This window comes from Lactuca saligna, chromosome 9, assembly GCF_052625555.1.
Source record: "Lactuca saligna cultivar CGN05327 chromosome 9, ASM5262555v1, whole genome shotgun sequence".
NCBI lineage: Eukaryota > Viridiplantae > Streptophyta > Magnoliopsida > Asterales > Asteraceae > Lactuca > Lactuca saligna.
The window spans coordinates 49,960,001-49,987,658 of record NC_136425.1 but is presented as its reverse complement, the minus strand read 5'-3'; the positions used below and the strand labels follow the sequence as shown (position 1 = coordinate 49,987,658).

At 33.8% G+C, this 27,658-nt stretch overlaps 2 protein-coding genes and 1 long non-coding RNA gene across 6 annotated transcripts; all 3 read left to right on the top strand.

Moving 5' to 3' along the window:
- The first annotated feature begins 1,830 nt into the window (after positions 1 to 1,830).
- Positions 1,831 to 2,657, top strand: LOC145014395 (uncharacterized). The gene is made up of 3 exons (XR_013665522.1): positions 1,831 to 2,029; positions 2,126 to 2,433; positions 2,507 to 2,657. It is a non-coding gene; the product is annotated as an uncharacterized LOC145014395 (long non-coding RNA).
- Positions 2,658 to 22,473: 19,816 nt separating this feature from the next.
- Positions 22,474 to 23,502, top strand: LOC145017634 (RPM1 interacting protein 13-like). Its single transcript, XM_078975626.1, has 3 exons — positions 22,474 to 22,841; positions 22,947 to 23,033; positions 23,136 to 23,502. The coding sequence occupies exons 1-3, from the start codon at positions 22,557 to 22,559 to the stop codon at positions 23,271 to 23,273; spliced, it is 510 nt and encodes a 169-aa protein (XP_078831752.1). The 5' UTR covers positions 22,474 to 22,556; the 3' UTR covers positions 23,274 to 23,502.
- An 829-nt stretch (positions 23,503 to 24,331) lies between these two features.
- On the top strand, positions 24,332 to 26,121 carry LOC145016189 (nascent polypeptide-associated complex subunit alpha-like protein 2). Of its 4 annotated transcripts, none has more exons than XM_078974582.1 (4): positions 24,332 to 24,484; positions 24,579 to 24,699; positions 25,420 to 25,538; positions 25,627 to 26,121. In XM_078974582.1, the coding sequence occupies exons 1-4, from the start codon at positions 24,437 to 24,439 to the stop codon at positions 25,975 to 25,977; spliced, it is 639 nt and encodes a 212-aa protein (XP_078830708.1). In that variant the 5' UTR covers positions 24,332 to 24,436; the 3' UTR covers positions 25,978 to 26,121. The 4 variants fall into 4 exon arrangements, with proteins under 4 accessions (XP_078830708.1, XP_078830710.1, XP_078830709.1 ...); XM_078974584.1 differs by having other exon boundaries at positions 24,334 to 24,478; XM_078974583.1 differs by having other exon boundaries at positions 24,345 to 24,484; positions 24,582 to 24,699.
- The last annotated feature ends 1,537 nt before the right edge of the window (positions 26,122 to 27,658 follow it).

The window sequence follows — 27,658 nt, the reverse complement described above, 5'->3', positions numbered from 1 at the left end:
TAGGTGGGTTAGTTTGGCGGTGTTAGGGATTACATATTCCATGAGCTCTTTGACGAATGGTGATGTGACACTTCGTGATAGGCAATCTTGGTTTGGGGTTCGCTAGGTAAAGGGATACCCTGGCTGTTGTATTGCTAAAAAGAGTTGTACCAACATGTTGTTATAGGTTGTAAGGTCTGGCGTTACTAAGCTGTAGAAGTTTGATGGTTGAAATGGAGTACGGAAGGTGTGAGTCATGGGTATTTGTTGTTGTGCTATAGATATTTGTTGTTGGGCCATGGGTATTTGCTTTTGGGTCATGGGTACCTGCTGGTAGGCCATGGGTATTTGTTTTCAGGCCATGGGTATTTGTTTTTGGGCCATGGGTATCTATTGGTGGGCTATGGGTATCTGCTAGTAAAGCATGAGTAGTGATGTTGACGCAGTGCCCGCCATCAATGACGGTGGTTCTATGGTTGTGGTATAATATTTGAGCCAGTTATAGTGTTGTTTTCATGTAAACTGCTCACGAGAGGCATTATGGGTGTTGTTTGAGGATTGCTAAGACTGGAGGCGTTAGGGAAAAATAATAGCAAAGGGTGTACAATGTATTGGTTAGGCACATCGCTATTTGGGAATTATGGGGAGCTGACATGAGTCAGGGTGGATGGTGGCGTTTGAGTCTGGGTTAAGACCAACTGCATGATTGTTGCAATGGAGGGTGACGGGTCATCTGGTGGAGGTGCCGTCGCGGGGTATGGTGGCGAACCTTCGAATGATGGTGTTGGATCAAGAGGTGGTGGCAGGCCACCAGATGATGGTGTTGACTCAAAACACAGTGGTAGGCCATCAGATAATGGTGCTGCTTCAAGAGATGTTGGCGGGCCACCGGAAAGTGGCGCTACTTCAAGAGATGGTGGAGAAGCTGGAGTGTTGGTTGCTACCAACGACGCCATCGGGTGTATCGGGCTATGCGGTGGTTCCGATGGCTCACCCGTTGTCTTCTTCATCATGCGTGGTTAACTTGAGAGAGAGAAAGAAAAAAGGGGGTTTACGTATCTATTGTCACATAAATGGATGGCGCCAAATGATGCAACCTGACTCTAAACCACCTTAGTTGCTGAGAGATGGTCGTCAGAATAGAACCTGAAAGGTCACAAAGAAGAAACCTCAGCCGCTCTCTGGGAGGAGGTCCCAGAAAGACGCTCTGACGGTCAAGTTAGTGGGATGTATCTGGAGTGAGAAGGTGAATGATCGGGGCAATATAGCTTACCTCTCAAGGCAAAGTGACTGACCTTTTATACAGAGGATTTTCCTTGATCCGTACGAGGGACAAGGACTGCGGCCCTGACAGGATTCGTCGTCCTTATTGGAGGACCAGGCTCTCTATTCATGTCTGGTCCAACGATTCGTCCAGGCAATAATGCTCTGCCCATGCTCTTTGTCGTTTGGAGCCGTTATTTTTGGACTGTAGCTGAGGACAACCGTTGACAAGGGAGGACTTCCCATGCGGTCGCCTCGCGGGGGTCGTGGGTTGGTATAGCCTCTGAGTTGCCAACCCAAGCTTCGTTGGGAACTCCTCGTCGGGGGTTCACTTGTTCCTGGCCCGCTCTGAGGGGCGCATCATCAGGTTTCGTTAACCTCCACTAAAAGCTCAATATTGTTTGTGTGTTTTTCAATTGGCACCATAAAATTTATTTTCTTGAGAGATTATTTCACCATCTTGTTATTCCTATTATTTGGCATTATTATCTTTGTTATTTATGTCGTGTTTAATATACTGTAAGCATTTTTGTTAACTAATAATCATAAAATCCTTCTACAGCTCTTGTTTCAAGGTAGTTTGTCGACATGTCTAGAATAAGAATTGAGGGACTTCTTGCAACTTTTCCTACATTGATTAGATGTGGGAAAGAAACACACTTATGTTGAGATTGAAAATGTACGCTATGTGTATCAGCTAACGGAGCGTATATATCTGTTGCTTGTTACAAGCAAGCAAAGCAATATTCTTGAGGATCTCGATACACTGAGGCTTCTCTCTAAAGTTGTATCCTTTCAGTTATAGTTTTCTTTTTTGTTTTACATGTAAAAATCTTACTATCTTGTTTAAAAGGGCTACAAAATCTTCCTTGACTTTGCATAGGTCCCTGAGTTTTCTGCCTCTTTAGATGAAGAAGGCATTTGCAAGCATGCATTTGATCTTTTTACCCTTCCTTTTGTATCTCTTCTACAACAATTTTGCCTTATTTCTTCAGATAGAGAAGGGAAAACTGGAAAAGGGTTGCTATTCATCTCTTCAATCCATGAGTTCAACGGGGTGAATGGGTTTAATTTGAAGAATGGATAATTCATTTAGCAATGATATGGGCATTTCAAGTGGTAATACATTTGGAAGTGGATCTGGATTTGGATTAACCTCTGATGTGGACTCCCTCTCAAGCAAATCTAAAGGTTGGCAATTGTTCATATCAACCAATCCGATATAAAATTTATTTTTGGTTATTTACATTTTTACCCTTTTCAGGTCGTCCAACTGCTTCAGTTGTTGCTCCAGCTAAAGGCAGGGGAATGAAACTTGGGAAATTACAAAGAACAAACCAGTTCTTGGAATCACTAAAAGTTGAAGGAGACACATGGAAGTTCCAATTGGCATTTAGTTACTCTTCTAATTTAGTGGGCACATGCAAGTTCATTTACCAGTTCTTGGTACTTTCATTTTTCAGCTTATACAACTTGATAAAAATTGTTCAATGCAAGAAAAAGCAACATACTTTCATTCATGGAGATTACTTTTTATATGTTAATAACATGTGATACTTTTTTAGAGTGATTATATTCAATAAGAAGATTTGTACAAAAAATTTACTATTTATATCTATAGGAAGACTAAAGTATTGTTCTGTGATTAGGTTTTGACTCATCGTGTGGGGTCAATGTGTATGCTTTCATCGATATATTCTTAGATCTTGAAGATGCTTCATATGTGGGGTCTTGTGAATTGTGATGTTGAAATATCTTCACCAAATGATTCTTATGTTTCTCCTAAAGGCTATCTCAAACAGAGAAGTACAGAGTCTGAGCATCAACATATCAAGACAACTGAATCAATGTTACTGAATGTGGCTTCTGTCTTTTTTGTTGAGATATGCACTTGTAGGTTCATCTATTAATTTTCAGTTCTTTCTAATGTTATTAACCACATATATTAATGGTATAATGTAGTGTATGGAACTCTGAATTTTTCACAGCTATTTTTAACTTATTATCATATTGGTTAAGTAGAAGAAAATTTGTAAATATATTTTTCATTTATTGCATATTAGAGTATTAGTACAATAGTTTTTTTGTAGGTTTGGGAAGTCAGCCATACTGTATCTATTATTCATATAAGTTATTAATCTTTTATGTAGATTTTGAGAGACATGAAGCATGCTTTTTGGCCTTTTCAAGCTGACCAAAGTAAAAGCCCATTTCTAAGAGTAGCAGAGGCTGCTAACTGCTCTAATAGATCCGTATATATTGAAAAAAGGTCCCTTTTAACTTCTGTTACTCTTTCTCTTAGATAATAGATGAACAAATATTTCATCATGAATCCTCAACCATGTTTTTATATTTATTTAATTATTTTTGGTGTATTTACATTTTACGGTGGATTGGAGGTGTATAAAAAGATGAAAAATCTTACATGCTTCTTGTTTTAATATTTTATATAGGTATGGGCTATATTGAAGTCTGGATTCTTGGAAAAAAGTATTTCACTACATGTGTATTAAATTTTAATATTTTATAACATAGATTGATGATGCTTGAAGCCTTTCTGAATACTAATGTGTTGATGAAGAAAACAGGTATCATGTGGAAACAGAAGCATAACAATAAGAAGTAGAAACAAGAAGGTGTTCCTTAATAGCAATGTAGTATTAAGTTATATAGTTAGGGAAAACCTCTTAATAATAATGTACAATCAGATCCCATTAATACCAATGTATTACAATTTTTGACATGATGTTATTGGATGAAATTGATTGTTTTGGTATATATTTGTTTCCATGTTTTTGTATTATGCGTAAAAGAGTATCACAAAGACGCGTCGTAAATGTATATCGTGAATGGTTGCTGAAGTTTATGACATGTAAATACGTGTCATCTTCATTTATGACAGAGGCTTGCATGATACGTAATGTGTTTCCTAAGCGCGCGTCGTAATGTTACGACACACAAATACATGTCATCTTCCTTTATGACAGGGCCTTCCTTAACAAATGCATGTCATACATGCGCGTCATAAATGCTTGTCGTAATTGCGCGTTGTAAATTCATGTCGTAAATAGATGACACGCAAAAGCGTGTCGTCTTTCGTTATGACAAGGCCTTCCCTGACATACATTTGTGTGTTGTCTGAGCGTTTTACGAAACACATTGTGTGTCGTAAAATGTTGTTTTTATAGTAGTGGAAATATATATCTCTCCGATTTCTCTTGCAAATATCCATATTTCTCTTTAATAATTAAAAAAAAGCATAAGAATCATTTGACTTACAAAAATAAAGCCATATTTTATTTCTTTGAGAAGATTGTGATGACATCATTTTTCATGAAACGACTATGACATAAAAACATAAGAAATGACATGAAACAATACTAGAAATTATTCTTCCATCACCATCCATAACACCACTTATCCCTTCTAGGTAAACAAGAAAAACGACAACATTCAAATATATTATTTATGGTTGATCTTCGTGAAAATTAATTTGAATAAAATTTGTTTCAATATAGTTTTTTTTTTTCATTATATTTTATATAAGCTTGATAAAGATCAACAAAATGATTTGAGAGCAGCATGTACGAGACCAATGACCGGTCATTCCACATCGGTGATAAATATTTTCAACTTTATTTTTATCGTGACCACTTTTATCATTAGGATGTGTGTTTTTGTTATTTTCCAACTTCTAGTGGTTATTTGCAATCTTGTTATTGTTGTTACCATAATTATGATGACATCCAAAACCTTGGTTAGACCTATAACTATTATGATTATTTGAACTTACGTTCATTTTAGCGAATGGACAAGAATGGGTTGGGAATGATTGATGATTTTTCATCAAAAGTTTATTGTTTTATTCAGCCATAAGAAGACATGATATTAATTCATTATATATTTTTTTTGTAGCAGGGTTTTCCATACTTAAAATATTAATCAAAATAAAGACTTCTATGTTAAGGAATTGTCAGTTAAGAAATTCCATAAAATAAGTTGTAAGCATTATATATGTGAACTTATAAAAAAAATACATACCTGAAAAATGACAAAAACCATAAGGAGTTAGAGCTTTATGGTAGAGACATGCTAATAACGTGTTATAAAATATGAAGCTAGTTAAAGAACAAATTAGGAAATAAGATTGTAAGAACTTTATTTCATCACTTGTGGTAAAAATAACCAACATTACAATATATATTACTCACTATTTATACTAAACAAAAAAAGATAAAAGGTGAGCTATAAAGTGGTATATAACTACACTCATAATAATATTTATTATAATGCTTACTAACGGTGAAGAATTACGAGAGAAATGAAGAATCCAATAGTTATTCACAAATTAACATTTAATAATAATAATAATAATAATAATAATAATAATAATAATAATAATAATAATAATTTTGTACTCTTGCTATATATATATATATATATATATATATATATATATATATATATATATATATATATCATTATCATTATATTTATCTTTATCTTTATCTTTATCATCATGTATACGTATAAAGCTAACATTTTCCTTGAACCTCATGCATTTGAAACCCCCATAAAAATTTTCAAACACCTCATGCATTTGAAACCTCCTATTTTAATGAATATTATTCAAAAGTCTCTTAATAATGATTAAAAATTCAAAGGTTTTATAACTTATATAATATATTTAATAAACAATTTATGGATACTCTACTATAAAATGTCAATCTTTTTGAGTAGATACACAAATACAATTCACATACAAAATTAATCTTTTTGAGTAGACACACAAATACAATTCACATACAAAATTAATAAAGAAAACAAGTTTAAAGTTTTTTATGTTGGTTTGAGGGCTTTGAACAATTTTTCGAGCCATATTGTTATGTTGAAGTTTTTAATTTGTAAGTTTGTTCTATACTAATTTTTTTTTTTTTTTTGTATTTTCTTGATCTAAGTATTGTTTTAAGAATATCATTATATGTTGTAGTTGAAATTTTAATGTAAATTAGATTAGATTAATGTTATTGATCATATGTTAGGGAATGCGATATATATAATATTTAATTAACTATTGTATACATGTTCGTATGTTCATGTTGCTTCAAAACAATAATTAATTAAAAATCATTGATACGTCATATTATCCATATTATCCATGTAAGCCTTTTTTTAAAATGCAAATTGTCTATCTTATCACTTTATATTTTAGTATATGTTTAACATTTTAATTATAATAATAAGTGATTTTTAAAAGTTTCTTTCACTTATTAATAATAACAAGTGGTTTTAAAATTAATAAGCAATAATTATAAATAATAAAATCAAATTACATGGATATCTTATCACTTTATTATTTAGTGTATGTTCCACATTTTAATAATAATATTAAGTGTTTCTTAAAAGTCTTTTTTAACTTATTATTAATAATAAGTGGTTTAAAATTAATGAATAACAATTTTAAATGATAATAACATCAAATTATAAATTACATTTAGCTATAAATAAATTATATGTTAAATGAACATCATTATTGAAATTAGAAAATGATCGCGTAAGTAAAAATATAATTAACCAATAATAATAATTGTTAAAAATAATACTAAATAGATAATTATATTTAATTCTATTAATGAGGAATGTGGGTTGATGTCAATGAATATTAATGTTCAAAATAATAAATATTACCTCAAAGTTAATACCAATAACATAACCACTTTAAACATATATTTTTCAATATTTTAATAATATATTTTTAATCTTCGTTGCGCAACGTGCGGGAATTCGTCTAGTATACTTATAAAGGAAGCATTTTTCCTTTCACCAGATTCAATTGAAACTCCGATGCATTTTTTCTTTCACCACATTCATTTGAAACTCCCATGACTTTTCAATTTCTTTATAATAATGATTATAAGTTTGTTAATTAGGTGAAACAAATATCAAACCTAAAGTGTAATCATATATAAACTAAATTTCAATATTAAAAGAATATCTTTAGTTCTACTTATAAAGTTATGTTATTTAACTTTTAACATATTATACTTAATTTATAAGTTTTAACATATTGTTGGATATAAACCATTATCATTTTAAAACTACAACTTTTGAACAGTTTGTATAAACTACTTAAATTAGTAATTTTAATATAAATTACATGGTCAACTTAAATATAAATTTTAGTTTAACGTAAACAACCTAAAGAATATTTTGTAAATAGTTAAATGTGATAAATTATAGTATCTTTCTAATAATGATTATAACTTGGTTAATAAAGTTAAATAGATATCAAACCTAAACTGTAATCATAAATAAACTAAATTTTAATATTAAAGTGATATCTTTATTTCTACTTATGAAGTTATGTCTTTAACTTTTAACATATTATACTTAATTTATTAGATTTAATATTTTGTTGTATGTAAAACATTATCAGTTTAAAGCTACAACTTCTGAACAATTTTGACAAAATACTTTAATTGTTAATTTAAATATAACATTACAGTGTCTACTTAAATATAAATTTCAGTTTCACTTAAAAAAACACAAAGCATATTTTGTGAATAATTAAAACTGATAAATTGTAGTGCTAAATGAAAAAACTAAATTATAATCTCAATTTAACTAAAATATTTCCTAAAGATATTTTATAATCATTAAAAGTTTTTAAATAAGTAGTTTAAAATAACTTACAATAACAATAGTTAAAAATGACTCTATACAAATGAGTATATTGTTAGCTTTAGAATCAAAAAACAAGGTTTGATGTTTTAAATAATTATAATGATAGAAATTAAAACGTTAAACAAATAAGTTTTAAAAAATTAATTTAAAAATAATAACAACTATAAATAAAATTAAACCTTACATTATATTTAATTTTATTCATGAATAACTTTCAGGTAGAAGTCATTCAAACTATTGCGATTATGCAATTATAATAGATGTATATATTATTATATAATTCAACATAATCAATATTATATCAATTTAGTATACGAATTATTATATCAAATTTGACAACAATGTTATTATTATATTTAAAAAACATATGTTTGTAAAGATTTCAACTATATAGACATTTCTGCGCAACGCGCGGGCATTCACCTAGTATACTTATAAATGAAGCATTTTTCCTTACACCACATTCATTTGAAACCCTCATTACTTTTCAATTTCTTTATAATAATGATTATAAGTTAGTTAATAAGGTTAAATTAATATAAAACCTAAAGTGTAATCATATATAAACTAAATTTCAATATTAAAAGAATATATTTTCTTCTACTTATAAAGTTATGTTTTTAACTTTTGACTTATTATACTTAATTTATTAGGTCTAATATGTTGTTGTATGTAAACTACTAACATTTTAAAGCAACAAATTTTGAACAATTTGTATAAAATACTTAAATTATTAATTTAAATATAATCTTACAGGATCAAGTTGAATATAAATTTTAGCTCAACTTAAACAACCTAAAGAATATTTTGTAAATAGTTAAAAGTGATAAATTGTAGTGTCTTTTTAGTAATGATTATAAGTTGGTTAATAAGTGTGACAATCATCAATTTATGGTCAAGTCAAAGTCAAATAAAACAAACGGGTCAAACTGGTGAACTCATCTAACCCTTGTATATTAGGGTTTTCCTTATGTTTAAAGTTGTGCAACTCATTATGCTAATAAGAGGTTATCACTTGGAAAGTTCATTTGTTCAGAAATTTTAACCCCTAATCTGGGTAAGTGATGAAACTATTCGATAAAACATTATTTTGTACCCCCTCGGGGGTATATAACACTCATGACTAGGCTAAACGGGGTTTACAAACCTTGCATTTTGAAGTTAAACACTCACAAAGGTCACAAACTAAGTCTCTCTCGATCTCTCTCGATCTATCTCTCTCTATCTTAAATCTCTCTCAAATCTCTACCAAATCTCTCTCATAATTTCCCTCAACTCTTATAATGATTTAGGGGTAACCCGACCCTTAACTTGGTCAAAAATCACTCAAAACGGGAAGAAAACTTGAAAAACAACCTTATAGGGTTGAACCTTCTTAGGGTCGAAACCCTACAAAGCCTCTTGGACCGAAAATAGCATTATAGTACCGAAGCCTCTCATTAGAACCGAGACTAACATAAGAACCGAACCAAGGAGAACCGAAACTACCATAAGAAGCGAAACTCCTAAGAAGCTTTTTGGATCGAAAATAGCATTATAGGACCGAAGCCTCTCATTAGAACCGAGACTAGCTTAAGAACCGAACCAAGGAGAATCGAAATTGCCATTAGAAGCGAAACTATGAAGAACCAAAAGTAGTAGGACCGAACCCGAAGGTCGCATAGGATCGAACCTCGCATAGGACCGAATCTCGCCTAGACCGAGCTTCGCTTTCGATTCCTTCCCCCATGTTTCGCCTGCGATATTGCCCGGACCGAACCCTCCTCTCGGTTCTCATAACAAGCGAAGCCCACTTTCGATCCTCAGCATCAAAGATCGAACCTTCGACCCTGACTTCGCAGATTCACAACTTTTACCCGGTTTTCGACTACTTTCGCTTTTTAAGCTCGTTTTTCATGATTTTAACGCGGGATTTTCACCCAAACTTATATTTTGACATATAAGACCCCGTATTTCCGTACTCTAATCACATTTTGAGGCTAATCACTATCTAAGATTAAAAATATAGTGGGTAAGATATTTAGGTGGAGTGTTGACTTATCCTTTGGGTAAGGACACAAGTTACCTCCCATACCCACTCCATGACCATTCATAGTCACTATTCACCGATACCTAGTCAATCATTGTTCTTTCTACACTCATTTCCAACCATAATCTTGATCAAAGGCTAGAAGGATCCTTATCTCTCCTCCAATTTCACTTACTTTCCACCAAAAAGCAAAACCCATTCTCTCTCACTTCCTCTCACCAAGAATTCGAGATTCAAGGCTGATCTTAAACTATTAACACACCTTTGTTAAGTAAATCTATCCCCACACTTGATTTCCTTACACTTCCTCACTCAAATCATGAGTTCCTTACACAAATATCATAATATTTGTGTTAGATCTTCGAATCTTCAAACATCATCTAAAGTGTTATTGAGTTTAACACTTCCCTTGTTCATCATCCATTCACTAAAACCGCACAAGGAGAGTTCATACCCCCATATTTTCATGTTTTCTTCAAGTTTTAGGGGGATAATACAAGTTAAAACACCAACAAAATAACTAAACTCAAACACCAGCTTTCAACATAAAAGTTATTGTTCATTCACAATCTGTTTTGGACATGTTAAACTTTTTATTTTTAAAAAATGTATTAGGTGAAAATATTTCAGGTTTATAACTTTAAAATGACTACTTTCACAAGTCTATACGATTTTTTACAATTTTTGGTGATTTTTACAAAACTGTCTATCACTGTAGCTACGAATTCGGACCAATCTTTGAATATAAACGTTTTCACACCAGTTAGAGACTTCTAAAAATCATAATAAAATTTATGAACAAACTAGACACCTTTTCTAAACTCTCAGAGTTTATGGATCCAGTTTTTGACTCCGTATGATTTTTCTATAATTATTCCAAAAACAGGAACGGAAATGATAAAACTAGCAAATTGTTAATAACTCATTTACACCTTGTAATTTGTTGTGCAAGGTGTTTATTATCATATATATATATATATATATATATATATATATATATATATATATATATATATATGTTGGTTATATTACATGACTTGTACCTCATTATAAAGGTTTACATCATATATACAAAGAGGATTTCAACAATTACAAAACGTTTTGATACGCTATAATAGGTATAGTTTATGTTTCCACTAACACAACAATCATATTCGGAAGGTTTTATTCCCACAGAAAAAAGGTTTTACATTCACGCACACTACACGTAAGCTTGTTAGCATAAATTGTGGGAAATTCTTCTCAGTACTCATGGATTACGGGTTAAAATTCCTAGTAGTTATAACCAGAGTCTCTTGTAGGGAGAACGTCATAGTTCTGTATAGATCTATATTGGGTCTGACAAAACCACACCTGAGCTGCATGCAACAGCTAGACTCGCAGGTCTGGGGTGACAAGTATCATTATCTTTTTCGACGTCTGAGAAACGTCGTGGAAGGTTCATTAGTCATAGTATGATTATAATGACTCACATAGGGAGTTAACAACACATAAAGTTTATGGGGATTTTCTCAAATCAAAAAGGGTTTTATGTCGATTTAAAATCACTTTTTATATCAATAAATATGGGTATTACTTGTAGATTTTGGTCTTGGTATTTAAGACTACACATCACTCTTGTAAGGGAAATATCGGATTTTTCTTGGTAAAACACAACTCATCACAAAGATCGGTTTCCAAACTCTTCATCTAAAAAGCTTATGAACTCACCAACTTAATTGTTGACATTTTTCTTCAAAACTAATTGTATTCTCAAGAAATCAACGAAACCAGGAAATCACAAGCTTTTGAGAATGGAACGCTACGATATTGAATAACTATTTTTATATCATGTTGTAATCAATCATTGAAATATGTGACACTTGAAACCATGTGATTCTTTTCCGATTGTATTTATGATTGGTTGTATTGCTTTGATCGCTATTATACTCGTTGCTATGATACTATACATGAAGTCCGCCATCCCCAGACGTTTCCGCCATCCTTGGTTTGGGGGTGTGACAGATTGGTATCAGAGCATTGTTTATAGTGAACTAAGTTTATCAAACCACATAAGATATATAGACTATAAATGCATTTGGACTAAAGTCTCTGATTTAACTATTTTTCAAATAATTATACTTTTAGAAATGAAATAGTTTCTTGATTAAAAGTACAAGTACATGTATACATACTAGTATAGTATCATATCTAGGACAATACAAAAGTAAAACAAGGAGTTGGACACTACGAGTAAACCTTGGGATATGTAATCAGACTTGGGATGAATATAGGCTGATCAACTATATTTATCCGAGGTGTGACTATTGTATGCCGGGGCATGGTCGTAGTAAGCAACAAGCCTAAAAACTTCCCATACAATAAGTTTATTAAGAACCGAACATAACATTTAAAATACTATAGGAGTATTTTGTGATATTATAACTTATGTGAAAACGGAATAGATCCTTAATAATACATCTATAGTCACTAAGTGGATACTCTAAAGTTATATATAACTTAGAGATCATAGACTTAGAATCTATGGTCATTGCCTTACTTCCTTTTCCTTGTTTGGATGTGGACCTAGGGTAGGATCACTTATTCAAAGGTCTATCATATCTTTGTTATATGTAATTAGTATGCAATAGGTCATTATAAAAGTAACTAATGAGGATCAAACCTCTATAAGTATTTCTAGGAATACGACTAATATATGCTTCCTACCCCTCCTATTCTCGCACATATAGCATAGCAAGATTCTACTTACCAGGCAACCCTTACTTTCCCAACCAGGCAAATGGTGGATGGTTAGGAGAAGAACCCGAAGAAGACCCCAATAAAGAACCCGAGGAAAACGAGGAAGAAGAATCCGAAGATTAGGAAATCTAATGATGAGTGAAGATGAAGACGAGGAAGAATCAGAAGAGGAACCAGGGGTGATTAACCCTCCATACATAGCAAGGGTTCCCACGAACCGTTTCGACTACATCGGACCTGTGCCCCGTTGGGAAACCGTGATCAAGGGTTGTAGTCGACAATAATGACAACGATCACCATTTGGAGACCAACGAGGTTGCTATGACTTCAACCACGGGGAACCGACTGATAGAGCCCTCCCGGCGAAGACCCGACAGATTGCGAACATCAGGGATCATAACAGGGAGAGTACGAATCAAGTTCGGGAACTGCGTGCTACTACAGACGCTACCATCTCATAAACTCAAGACTTTGAAAGAAACTACTATTTCAGAGACCAACTTCATAAGGACTTTATCGCTGCTCGGGTGAAGGCAAAGGAGTAACAGGGTAGACACACGACACTCGAAGAGAGAATGGTTGCAGCCAAGCATCGATTGGCAAAGCTGCAAGGTGCATCGACTTCGTCTCAAGCATCGCAAGGGATGGATCGTCGTAAGTAGAGTTCATACTGCTCACAAGACCTTGTATATTAGGTTCATGAGTATACGTTGGTGCTACTCTATCCTATGTGTAAGCTCAACCCTGCGATTTAAGTGGTTATACTAATCAGGGGATTTATTTGTTGTCAAAAGTTTTCCTTACAATGATGTGGTGTAGACCTGCATCGAGGTCAAAATTTTCTCTGAAACCAAAATTACTAGAATCACATTAACAAAAGGGGCTTACGGTAGGCCCATTAGACTTGAAGGTCTATTAAGTCTTACTCATGCAACTAAGCAAACAACAAGCGGTCGTAAGAAGGACCTAGCTTGGATCAAATTACACGGTTTCACTTGGATACAGAACTACTAAAATTCATGGGTTTATTATAGACTTTCATTAGGAATTGCTTTCATAACACCATAAAAATTAAAATACAATACACTTAGAACTAAGATAAACTTAGTTAGATAACCCACGACGCATAGGCGTTTCTAACGACTCATTATCGTCTCACCTTTAATCATTATGATTGAAAAGTGATTTCTTCGTAGACTTATAGGGTGCGATCATACCAACATTAATGCGCCGAATTCCATCAGAACCCCTCAGCAAAGTGTGTCTGGGCAAAGATAGTAACTAGGATAGGTGAATTTAACATTCATACAAAACCTAATATTACCCATTTCCATAATTCCATCTCGGGAGTGTTTAGCAGAAACACTAAGAATAGTGCAGCAGTGTGCGAAATTCATATGTGTGAATATAAATTGTAAGAATGCACTTGAGGTAATCATCCCCACTCACGAAATCGTTCTTCACCATGACACAGAATTATGTCCTCACCAAGAGGTAACCGACCAACTAACAAGGCGCCAACCCAACAGATAGACTCTACTACTTTTCAAGTTGCAGTCATGGCAGCCGTCATGGTGCAAATCAATGCTAACCACGCCAGCGGGCGCATAGATGGTGTCGGAAATACTAACCGCAATAACAATCAAGAACACCAGCGGGCATCTACCAACAAAAATACCTCAGACAAGAGCAAAAAAGAGCAAGAAACGGAATTTTTGGAGCAGAAAGAAGTGCAACCCATATCAAAAATTCGCTAAGAGACAGCAATATGTGGCTGTTCCTACAATTACGACAGCAGTTACAACACATGCCTCGACATCCACCACAACATCTGTCACTCAAGAACCAGGCAGGAAATATATGGGAACACTTCCAAAGTGTAACAAGTGTAACTACCATCACACGGAGCTTGTCGGATTCCATGCTATATCAACTGTAACAGGAAAGGACATACCGTTCGCTTCTAATGGGACCCAACCCAACACATCGCTTCAACCACCAATACTGGTGTAAGTACAGTATGCTTCCTATGTGGTGAAACGGGACACTTCAAGAGAGACTGTCTAACCGAGAAGAATGACAGAGGAGCAGGAGGAGTGCGACAACTGAACTAGCGGGAGCAACAAGGAAACTTATTAGGCCTTTTGTAATGTTTCCAACAACGAAAACGTATAAGTACCATATGGTTGTAATAAATTCGGTGTGTTCGCTAAAAATTACTGTCTTTCAAAAAAGTAGTTGAAATACACTCTCATTAAACCAAATCAAAGACACTCATATCTGACCTTAGGAACATTACCGGTGAGTTGTGATGAATTGTTGTATATATCAAGATTAATTATAGTCAAAATACTACATACTTAAAGCAAATAATTCCATCCTAATTCCTATTCCATGTCTAGTGGTTGGATTAGGGTAGAGCCAGTCACTCATCGGTTTCATCTATATCAAATGACATGCAACTTGCATATACCGATCGACCATATAATGATCGGTTAGGGATCACAATATAAAGTATCATTACTAGCTATCAGAACACACTTACTACCAACACTAGCTATTGTGGTATAAATCATTTGCAGTAACAATAACATCGATCAAAATGGAAAACACTAAAAAGAAACAAAGGATTCACTATCATTCTAATGAATACCTATTACGAATACGGCTTAATACATGTGTCATCGAGAAAATCTGGTGTCTTCATTTGATATGGATTGGTTTGGATCATCACCTTATCAATTGTATATGTTACAAGAAGACCCTCCACCTAACTAGTTGAATATCGAAACCCTCATCTCTCATTACCCTAAATTTGACTCTGACTCTCTGGTCATCCTTCATTGCGAAACCCCAAAGCACTCTCTGGAGGTGTTTTGCACTGTCTATAACCTTTTCAAATTATTCCTGGTAAACCCTTCGAGAATATCACTCGTATAACAGGTCAAGATCAAGCACGAAAGCTTGGGAAGAATACGATTAGTCTATCACCGCTAAGTGTATATGAGAAGTGTGGCATATAATTAAGATTCTACAGACATTGGATGTGTGTTTCTGCCCTATTTCCTGTTCCTTTTCTGGTTGTGGACTTGGGACAGAGTCACCCATACAACCGTCTTACCAACCCTAATTACATACGACCTATATACGCAAGTTAGAGATAGATGGAACAGGTACAAGTCCTACCAGGAACTTCAGGACAAGACTACCTAGGAGTTCGAGTGAACGTTCTACCATCCGAATAAGTCTATTCACGTAAACTAAACCCATATGCTCCCTACCGATCTAACTGGAAAATGAGAAACACTACAGTAGACCCTATGCAGCGCTCCGAGGAGAAGTTATTACTTATGACTTAAGACAGCTAAAGACGTACGGGGTCGGCAAGGTCACGCATGACCTCAAACTAGGAGTGGTAGTATTCGCCCTAGAGATCTAGGGGCACTATCTCTATGATACAAAATGTACAATCTTTACCGATCATAAGAACCTAGAAGGCAAGAGCCCCAGGACATGTTATCTCATGAACCAGATCTAGACACCGAAGTTGATGGATTCATAAATAGTGTCACGAATGAAGCACATGAAAACTCGCTACTCCCTTCATTTAGGCTCGGACAAGATGTGGCTGAACCTCAAAAAGTAACATCAGTAGCCGAATAGGAAAGCTGACATCGCTACACATGTGGGAAAGTATTGGACTTGTGCCAAGGTCAAGGTAGAACAACAGAATTCTTCGCGTTTCCTACAACAACCAGTGATACCATAAAGGAAGTGGGAGCGGCTAACCATGGACTTCATAACCAAGTAACCCAAGACAATGGGTGGTCTTGATACCATTTGGGTGATCGTCGACGGACTGACTGAATCTGCACACTCCCTACTAATCAAAGAAACCGACAAGATGGAGGAATTAACTAGAACGTACATTAAAGAGATTACACGACTGCATGGTGTGTCAATATCCATTATCTCTGATAGAGATAGTAGATTCATTTCGCGACTCTGGAAAACCTTACAGGGACTAGACTAGGTTTGAGTACGGCCTACCACTAGCAAAGCGACAGGTAGAGCAAAGGAAATCGTTCAAACCTTGGAAGACATGCTAATGGCTTGGGTGATTGGCTTTGGTAAAGCGTGGGAATGCCTACTTACCACTCATTGAGTTTTCACATAACAACAACAATCACCCTAACATCAAGGTAGCTCCATTCGAAGCTTTCTATAGCCGCAAGGGCAGATCACCACTACGTTGGGTTGAAGTGGGAGATACACAGCTAGCGAAGGAGCAAGTCCCTAACAGCACCTTCACTGACCTTGAAATCATAAGAGAAGATAATGGAAAAGATTGTGCAAATTTAAGTAAGACTGAAAGCGTCTCGAGATCGACAAAACAGCTACGCGGGTAAGCGACTCAAACCCTTAGAATTCCGAGTTGGTGACCATGTACTACTGAAGGTCTCACCGTGTAAAAGAACGATACGTTTTGGTAAATCTGGGAAACTAAATCCAAGATACATCGGGCCATTTGAAATCCTTGCCAGGATTGGCCACTGGCGTACAAACTTCGACTGCCACAAGAACTTAATAACATACACCCGACCTCCCATGTATCAAACTTAAAAAAGTGTATGTCCAAAGAGACTCTTGTAATACCACTCGGCAAAATCAAAATCAACGAGAGTCTCCACTTTGTAGGGGAACCGATTGAAATCATGGATCGGGAAATCAAGAGAACGAAACAATGTGGCATTCCTATCGTGAAGGTCTGTTGGAACGCTAAACGAGGACCTAAATTCACCTGGGAACGCGAGGACCTAATGAAACAAAAGTACTTGCATCTCTTCCCAAATTCTTGAAGTCCCAGTCAAAATGCTAATTTTGGTACGAAATTCCTTTTAATGGGGGGATGATGTGACAATCGTCAATTTCTGGTCAAGTCAAAGTCAAATAAAGCAAACAGGTCAAACCGTTCAACTCATCTTACCCTTGTATATTAGGGTTTTCCTTATGTTTAAAGTTGTACAACTCATTATGCTAATAAGAGGTTATCCCTTGGAAAGTTCATTCGTTCAGAAATTTTAACCCCTAATCTAGGTAAGTGATGAAACTATTCGATAAAACGTTATTCCGTACCCCTCGGGGGTATATAACACTCATGACTAGGCTAAACGGGGTTTACAAACCTTGCATTTCGAAGTTAAACACTCGCAAAGGTCACAAACTAAGTCTCTCTCTCGATCTCTCTCGCTCTATCTCTCTCTATCTTAAATCTCTCCCAAATCTCTCTCATAATTTCCCACAACTCTTATAATGATTTGGGGGTAACCTGACCCTTAACTTGGTCAAAAATCACTCAAAACGGGAAGAAAACTTGAAAAATAGCCTTATAGGGCCGAACCTTCTTAGGGCCGAAACCCTAAGAAGCAAAACTCCTAAGAAGCCTCTTGGACCGAAAATAGCATTATAAGACCGAAGCCTCTCATTAGAACCGAGACTAGCTTAAGAACCGAACCAAGGAGAACCGAAACTGCCATAAGAAGCGAAACTCCTAAGAAGCCTCTTCGACCGAAAATAGCATTATAAGACCGAAGCCTCTCATTAGAACTGAGACTAACTTAAGAACCGAACCAAGGGGAACCGAAACTTCCATTAGAAGTGAAACTATGAAGAACCAAAAGTAGTAGGACCGTACCCGAAGGTCGCATAGGACCGAATCTTGCATAGGACCGAATCTCGCCTAGACCGAGCTTCGCTTTCGGTTCCTTCCCCCATGTTTTGCCTGCAAGATTGCCCGGACCGAACCCTCCTATTGGTTCTCATAACAAGCGAAGCCCACTTTCGGTCCTTAACATCAAAAACCGAACATTCGGCCCTGACTTCACAGATTCGCAACTTTTACCCGGTTTTCGACTACTTTCGCGTTTTAAGCTTATTTTTCATGATTTTAATGCGGTATTTTCACCCAAACTTATATTTTGACATATAAGACCCCGTATTTCCATACTCTAATCACATTTTGAGGCTAATCATTATCTAAGATTAAAAATATAGTGGATAAGATATTTAGGTGGAGTGTTGACTTATCCTTTGGGTAAGGACACAAGTTACCTCCCATACCCACTCCATGACCATTCACAGTCACTATTCACCGATACCTAGTCAATCATTGTTCTTTCTACACTCATTTCCAGCCATAATCTTGATTAAAGGCTAGAAGATCCTTATCTCTCCTCCCATTTCACTTACTTTCCACCAAAAAGCAAAACCCATTCTCTCTCACTTCCTCTCACAAAGAATTCTAGATTCAAGGTTGATCTTGAGCTATTAACACACCTTTGGTAAGTAAATCTATCCCCACACTTGATTTCCTTACACTTCCTCACTCAAATCATGAGTTCCTTACACAAATATCATCATATTTGTGTTAGATCTTCGAATCTTCAAGCATCATCTAAAGTGTTCTTGAGTTGATCACTTCCCTTGTTCATCATCCATTCATTAAAACCACACAAGGTGAGTTCATACCCCCATATTTTCATGTTTTCTTCAATTTTTAGGGGGAGAATACAAGTTAAAATACCAACAACATAACTAAACTCAAACATCAGCTTTCAACAGAAAAGTTAATGTTCATTCACGAGCTGTTTTGGACATGTTAAAATTTTTAGTTTTTGGTGCAAATAGTTCAGGTTTATACCTTTAAAATGACTACTTGCACATGTCCATACAATTTTTCTAAAATTTTTGGTGATTTTTACAAAACTGTCTATCACTGTAGCTACGAATTCGGACCAGTCTGTGAATATGAACGTTTTCACACCAGTTAGAGACTTCTAAAAATTATAATAAAATTTATGAACAAACTAGACACCTTTTCTAAACTCTCAGAGTTTATGGATCCAGTTTTTGACTTCGTATGATTTTTCTATAATTATTCCAAGAACAGGAACGAAAGTGATAAAACTAGCAAATTGTTAATAACTCATTTACACCTTGTAATTTATTGAGCAAGGTGTGTATTATCATATATAAATACGCGTTGGTTATATTACATGACTTGTACCTCATTATAAAGGTTTACATCATATACAAAGAGGATTTCAACCATTACAAAACGTTTTGATACGCTATAATAGGTATAGTTTATGTTTCCATTAACACAACAACCACATTCGGAAGGTTTTACTCCCACAGAAAAAAAGGTTTTACATTCACGTACACTACACATAAGCTTGTTAGCGTAAATTGTGGGACATTCTTCTCAGTACTCCTAGATTACGGGTTAAAATTCCTGGTAGTTATAACCAGAGTCTCTTGTAGGGAGAACGTCATAGTTATGTATAGATCTATATTGGGTCTGACAAACCCACACCTGAGCTACATGCAACCGCTACACCGACAGGTTTGTGGTGACAAGTGTCATTATCTTTTTCGACGTTTGAGAAACGTCGTGGCAGGTTCATTAGTCATAGTATGATTGTAGCGACTCACATAGGGAGTTAACAACACATAAAGTTTACGGGGATTTTCTCAAATCAAAAATGGTTTTATGTCGATTTAAAATCACTTTTTATATCAATACGTATGGGTATTACTTGTACATTTCGGTCTTGGTATTTAAGACTACACATCACTCTTGTAAGGAAAATATTGGATTTTTCTTGGTAAATCACAACTCATCACAAAGATCGGTTTCCAAACTCTTTATCTAAAAAGCTTATGAACTCACCAACTTAATTGTTGACATTTTTCTTCAAAACTACTTGTATTCTCAGGAAATCAACGAAACCATGTAATCACAAGCTTTTGAGAATGGAGCGCTATGACATTGAATAACTATTTTTATATTATGTTGTAATCAATCATTGAAATATGTAAGACTTGAAACCATGTAATTCTTTTTCGATTATATTTATGATTGGTTGTATTGCTTTGATCACTATTATACTCATTGTTATGATACCATACATGAAGTCCGCCATCCCCGGACGTTTCCACCATCCTTGGTTTGGGGGTGTGACAGTAAGGTTAAATAAGTATCAAACATAAAGTGTAATCATAAATAAACTAAAATTTAATATTAAATTAATATTTTTACTTTTACTATGTCTTTAACTTTTAACATATTATACCTAATTTATTAGATTTAATATGTTGTTGTATATAAGACATTATATGTTTACAGCTACAACTTTTGAACATTTGACAAAATACTTAAATTGTTAATTTAAATATAACATTACAGGTCAACTTCAATATAAATTTCATTTCTGCTTAAATATTTTATGAATAGTTAAAATTTATAAATTGTAGTCCTAAATGCAAAAACTAAAATGTAATATCAATTTAACTAAAATATTTTGTAAATATATTTTTATAATTGTTAAAAGTTTTTAAATAAGTTACTTAAAATAACTTATTATAGCAATAGTTAAAAGTAACTCTATATAAATGATTATATTATTATCTTTAAAATAAAAAAAATAAAAAAATTGTTTGATGTTTTAAATAATTACAATTATAAAAGTTACAACATTAAACAAATAAATTTTAAATAATTAATTAACAGTAACAAAAACTATAAATTAAATTAAATCATATATTATATTTAATTTTATTCATGAGTAACCCGCAGATAGATGTCATTCAGAAGATTGATATTATTCAATTTTAATAGACGTATATATATATATATATATATATATATATATATATATATATATATATATATATATATATATATATATATATATTATCATATAATTAAAAATAATCAATATATTATATCAACTTAGTATACGAATTATTATATCAAATTTAACAACAATATTAATTATATTTAAAAAAACATATATTTGTAAAAAATTTAGCTATATAGATGCTTCTGCGCAACACGCGAACATTCGTCTAGTGTGTGTGTGTGTATATATATATATATATATATATATATATATATATTTGAACGACAAAAGCTTTTATTCAAAACCCTAGCGAGAAGCTAGAGGTAAACAGAGAACAAACCAAACATAGTTAATACGAATTTAATATTCAAAAGCTTATCTAAAATTAAAATTTCATATGAATTTACTAAAATATCATTCCCGAATTAAATATTAACCAACACATTCTTCTCTCTTCGCCTTACACCCAAACTATTGTCAAAAGTTATCAAACATGCGGCTGCAACAATGGCAAAATAAATTGATTGTTCTTAATAATACAAAGTCATATCAAACTCACAAACCAACAAACATAGATGTCGTGATCTTATATGGCCTCAATTCATTATTAAAATAAATAATACACATAGTATTTGACATACGATTCTATGGAATCAATTAAAAATTGAACCATGTATATTCCAACTTACAAACCTAAATTAAATAAACTTGTATGCCAATAATGTAAAATTTTATTTGTGCACTATGAAACATCCAAGATATTATATCATGATCTATTTGCCCATGGCAAGTTATAGAACAAAAAAAAAATTGAAAACCATCGCAGGTTCGTTCTTTAATTTTGTAGGGCATATTAATTAATGAAAGTGATAATGAATCATTCAAAACAGATGCAATAAGCATGCCTAAAATTTAATTTATGATTTAATTTGAAAATGGTATTTTGGTAAATTTATATGGACTGTTGAAATTTAAATAAGTTTTTCAATATTAAATGATATATTCAAAAAAAAAATGTCTTACACGATAGGCCTTAACGAAGATGATTTTACATGAGGCCCAACTTTGAGTCCATTCACGTACTTTCAAATTTCAAACCGTTATCATTCCACGCTCACGCAAACATATTGATTTGCTTTAGTTCGCTCGAGAGTCGAGGGTTTTCAAGCGTTTAATCAATGGCGGATGTTCAGGAAGTCGATTCAGCCTTCTTTACGCCAAAAACGAAAAAGAGAACAGTTGTTGAGGCTTTGGATGATGACGACGACACGCCTTTGAGACCTATCTTCTGTTTAAAGAGGAAATCCGCCATTAAAGAGTTCGACGATAAAGAAGACTGTTTCATTCTTGATTTCAATCCAGAAGAAGATTCCGTCGATCTCTCAAAGAAGGATGTCGAAAATGGTCACCAAAACAACCCCCATGATTCTCCCGATGTTTCCCTAATCCATGAAAAGGGACAGGTCTTTTCTTAAACCCTTAATTCGGTACATGAAATTGATGATCCTGGTCTGTTCTATTGCATAATTGGCTTCGATTTTAATGAGCATTTGTGTCTTCTGCTGTAGGTGGCGTGTAGAGACTATCCCCATTCCAGACATTTATGTGTAAAGCATCCATTTACGAAGACACCTCATGAAAGCTGCTGTAAACTGGTAATTTCAATCCCCATTTGTGATATTACAATCTGTAAGTTTGGGGCTAAATTAGACTCTTAATTTAGACCCTTTTTAAGTAACTATTTGTTCTATTTGCAGTGCTACTGTTTTGTGTGCGATGTCCCTGCACCTTGCATGTATTGGACTGGTTCAAATGGCCATTGTCATGCTATTGACAATGAAGGTTGGAAGTCTATGAAGGATGTCTTTAGGAGAAAATCCATGAAGACTCACTGATTCTAAATGCTTTTTTTTATCTCAAGGTTTTGTGTTTATATGCTTATTGGCCAACCAAATCCCAATTGGCCCTTTTCTAAATAGTGTAAAAAGGTTTTGAATTTGGATAATGAGCAGGTTATGGTATTTGAAATGGATCAGGGGGCAGTTTGTGCTACCATTTTTTGTGGTTTTTATTATCTTTGTAATTGAGATTATGGAAGTAGGTTACGTTCATATATTATGTGCAGATTGTTTTTAAGAGTAATTTGGGGGTTTTCACAAAATTATACTTAATAGTTTCTTGTTGAAGGTGATCACTATTGAAACTTCATTCATCTATTCCATTAGATCATTTTCTTTTGTTTGCTTTGATTGGGGATGGAGGGTAATTCTCTTTGGTTGATGTTTTGAATCATTTTGTTATATAGAAGTTTTTGAATCAAAGATGGAATGCATGATTAGACTTGCAATTCGGTCTATGTAGGGCATGTTTTTCTATAACATTTTTGAAATTGAAGTATATGAAAACGATCTTTTTGAAGGTTCTAGCTTCTAAAGATTGGGATTTTTGAAAAGTTAATAGGGCACTAAACAAATGAAACTTTTTTACAAAATAATTATTCTTCCAATAACCTTAAAGTTCACCTCACCACCCATGTTATGTCCATCAGGCTGCTAGTTGCCTAACATATGAGTCTTGGGGCCCACAAGGACTTTCATCTACATTAAAATTTAAAAATTCTCATAATAACTGTTTAAAACTTGAATTCTTGACATTTTATGCAAATATAACAATCAAAAAATGGAGTGTGCTATAGGGTGGATTCTTACCTTTGTAGGGGCTATTTAATAGAAACATTCAAAGTACACCTCTGAATCAGTGGGTGTCTAACGTGTTTGATACTAAATCAATAGCCTCCAAATGGTTAAGAAACCTATTTTCAATAAACCATTAAAATGTTAAAATGTGTAATGTAATGAAACAAACAAGCATGTATATTCAGTTTTGAGTATCTATCAATTAGGCCCAATAATAACAAGCCCAATAGAAAAGGAACCCTAGTCCCTAAGGAGTAAAAATCGCATCTCTCTATAACCATATCTATCAGAGATTTATCCACAACGGTGTTCTTGCTCTACTTCAACATCAACCAACAGCCAACAAACGTTATCGATTAAACATGCCGGGCCCCGTCGTCGAAGAAATTGAATCTGAGAAGAAGGTCGAGGTGCTTTCACGTTCTTGATTCTCTCTATCTATTTATATATAATCAAGATTCAATCTTTCAACCTTGTTACTGACATGTAGCTGGATTCTTACAGCAGGAGGCGACTCCCGTGGTTGAGGGTGTAGTTGAGGATGTTAAGGAGGAAGACGACCACAACGATGAAGACGCCGACGATTCCGACGACGACGATGATGACAAGGAAGACGGTGCTCAAGGTACTTATCTATCTCACCTTTTCAAGGGTTTTCATAATTCTTATACGTGATTTTTGTTTCAAAGTTTTATGCTTTTTTTGGTTTTCATCATATAATTTTCTTGCTTCTTGATGTAGTTAATACATAATAGTCGTGAATGGATAACTGCCTAATAGGGTTTTTGTCTTTGATTAAATTTGCTGAAAGTCTTAGCCTCTTAGGGTTTGTTTTCGAGGTTCGGTTTGATATTCTGGTATTTCTATTATAGATAAACTCGGATTAGAATTAAGTGCAATCAATTGATATTTTAGTGAATATAAAATGGATGATTAGGGTCTGCTTGCAATGAACAAGAACAATGAATTAGATATATCATTCCTTTCAATTGTTATATTTGGTTGGCTTCGAATGGACGAAATGACATGTTTGTTGTGTTACTTAGAAAACTAAATAAAGTTAATTTGATAAATGAAGAAAAAAATAAACTTTATTAAAAAAAAAAAAGGATATATCTTTAGATAAAAATTCCATATAAACACATTTTCTATGTCATTTAAACTTTATTCAAAAACATTATTTACAATTAATAAAACATGTTTACAAACACAAACAATTAAATAGCATCAAATCGTACACCTTTTGCTTAGTAACATGAGAATCAACGCTACATAATTTGTTGCATTATGTTTCAATGCCCATATTATTCATTTCATAAATTTAAAAAAAAAATAAAAAATTCAGGTGGTAGTGAGAGTTCAAAGCAAAGCAGGAGTGAGAAAAAGAGTCGAAAGGCAATGTTGAAGCTGGGAATGAAACCCGTTCTTGGTGTCAGCAGAGTCACCATTAAAAGAGCAAAAAACGTAAATTCCTTTTTACATTTTTTTTTTTTTAAATTATAACAAACATTCTAACATTCTTTTTTGTGATAATTATATATATAATAAACAGATCATGTTCTTCATTTCAAAACCAGATGTATTCAAGAGCCCAAACTCAGAAACGTATGTGATATTTGGTGAAGCGAAGATTGAGGACTTAAGCTCACAGCTTCAAACACAAGCTGCCCAACAATTCAGGATGCCCGACATGGGTTCGGTCATGGGCAAAACGGACATTTCAGGTGCAGCAGCAGCAGCAGCAGCAGATGAAGAAGAAGAGGAAGTGGATGAAACGGGTGTTGAGGTACGTGACATTGATTTGGTGATGACGCAAGCAGGTGTTTCAAGGCCGAAAGCTGTCAAAGCTCTCAAAACTCACAATGGGGACATAGTCAGTGCTATCATGGAGCTCACCACTTAGGTCCTGTTTTTGAAATATCAGAGTTTAATTTCAATTTATCAACTATGGAAGAATATATTATTATTATTATTATTAAACTTGTAGCTGCTTGAGTTGAATTAGTTTTCATAAGAATTATCATTATTGTTTATGTTTTTTTTTTAATCGCAGTTGTTGATCCAATCCTTTTACTTTAGTTTTTTAACACCTGCTATGAATGGACCTGGTTAGTTTAATTAATTATCATCACCATATGATGTGTAATTGGCTACTTTTTTTTTTTTATTTTTTTTTTATTTTTTTATCAATAACACAAAGTGAATACACTTTTTTTTTTTTAATGTTTGCTTGCAGTCGGTGAGTTGCCAAGTGTGGAAAATTGCTTTTATGAATTTTCCATCACAAAAAACCTTTATATAAATGAAAAGTGTTATTTTTTTTTAAAGCGTTTTGAAAATCGAACTTCAAATTAAATGTTTTTTCTCTGAAGAATAGATCATAATTTGCAATTAGGATAATGACCTGAGAGGGTAACAAATTTTCGATTTTTTTCACATTTAATCACTATATTTTTTTTCGTTATCTATTTGCCATTGAACTATTAAAACTGTTCACATTTTATCCTTATGATCGGCTGTTACCGGTCATAAGGGTAAAATGTGAACAGTTTCAATAGTTTAGTGGCAAATAGATAATGAAAAAAAGTTTAGTAACTAAATGTGAACAAAATCGAAAGTTCGTTTCCCTCTAAAAAGTTCAATAATTAAATGTGAACAAACTTCCTATTGTATTATGTTTTAGCAAAATTATTTATTTTTGTTTAATTATAGCAACATTTGTTGATGAAGAAATCTATGAAATAAAAAAACAAAATGTAACATCCGGATTTCCAGGTATCATCATTTAAGTACTTTTCTTTTGAGTTAAGAAGAGGGACTCGATGAGTTGACGCTTCAACTCGTCGAGTAAGGTCGCGACTGATGACTCGGATTAATGAATGGACTTGACGAGTCGGTGAGGCGACTCGACGAGTCCGCGCTGTTGGCAGAAACCCTAAATCTTTGGGCTTGAGCCATATTTAAAGGCACTTATTGTCTTCAATTGCGACTACCTTTCCCATAAGTGAGAACCCTAGCGAGCTTGAGTGTGTAGAGTGAGAGGAAGAGTTATCTTGAGCTTTTTGGTGTGATAGATCTGGACCCTTCTAGGTTCAGAGAGCCGAGAATATGAAGCTTTAGTAGAGTAAACCTTGGGGGTTCAAAGTTAGGAAGCATTTATGGTATATATAGTTACTTTCATCACACACATAGATATGAAGTATTTTATATAAATTACATGCTATGTGTGCATATTATTTGAATACTTGTTGTCTATGCTGGATGAACGATTTTATACATGTTTTAAAAGATTTAAACGGTATATGTATTTTATATCTACAAATATGTTGCGGATAAAACATGGGTAGATGAAATAGTTGGTGTGTGATGAAATAAAATGATGAGAGATAGGTTATGATAGAAAGGTGGTGATAATTAGGTAAATAGATGATGATGAATATGTGATGTAGGATGAAAAGAGATACCATAACCTTAACCAGCAATGTGGCGATGTAGTCATCTACCAGAGTATAGATGGTGACCATGGACTATTCTAGACAACCCAGTGGAAACACCAGCAGGCCATAACCTGTAGGTGATGAATT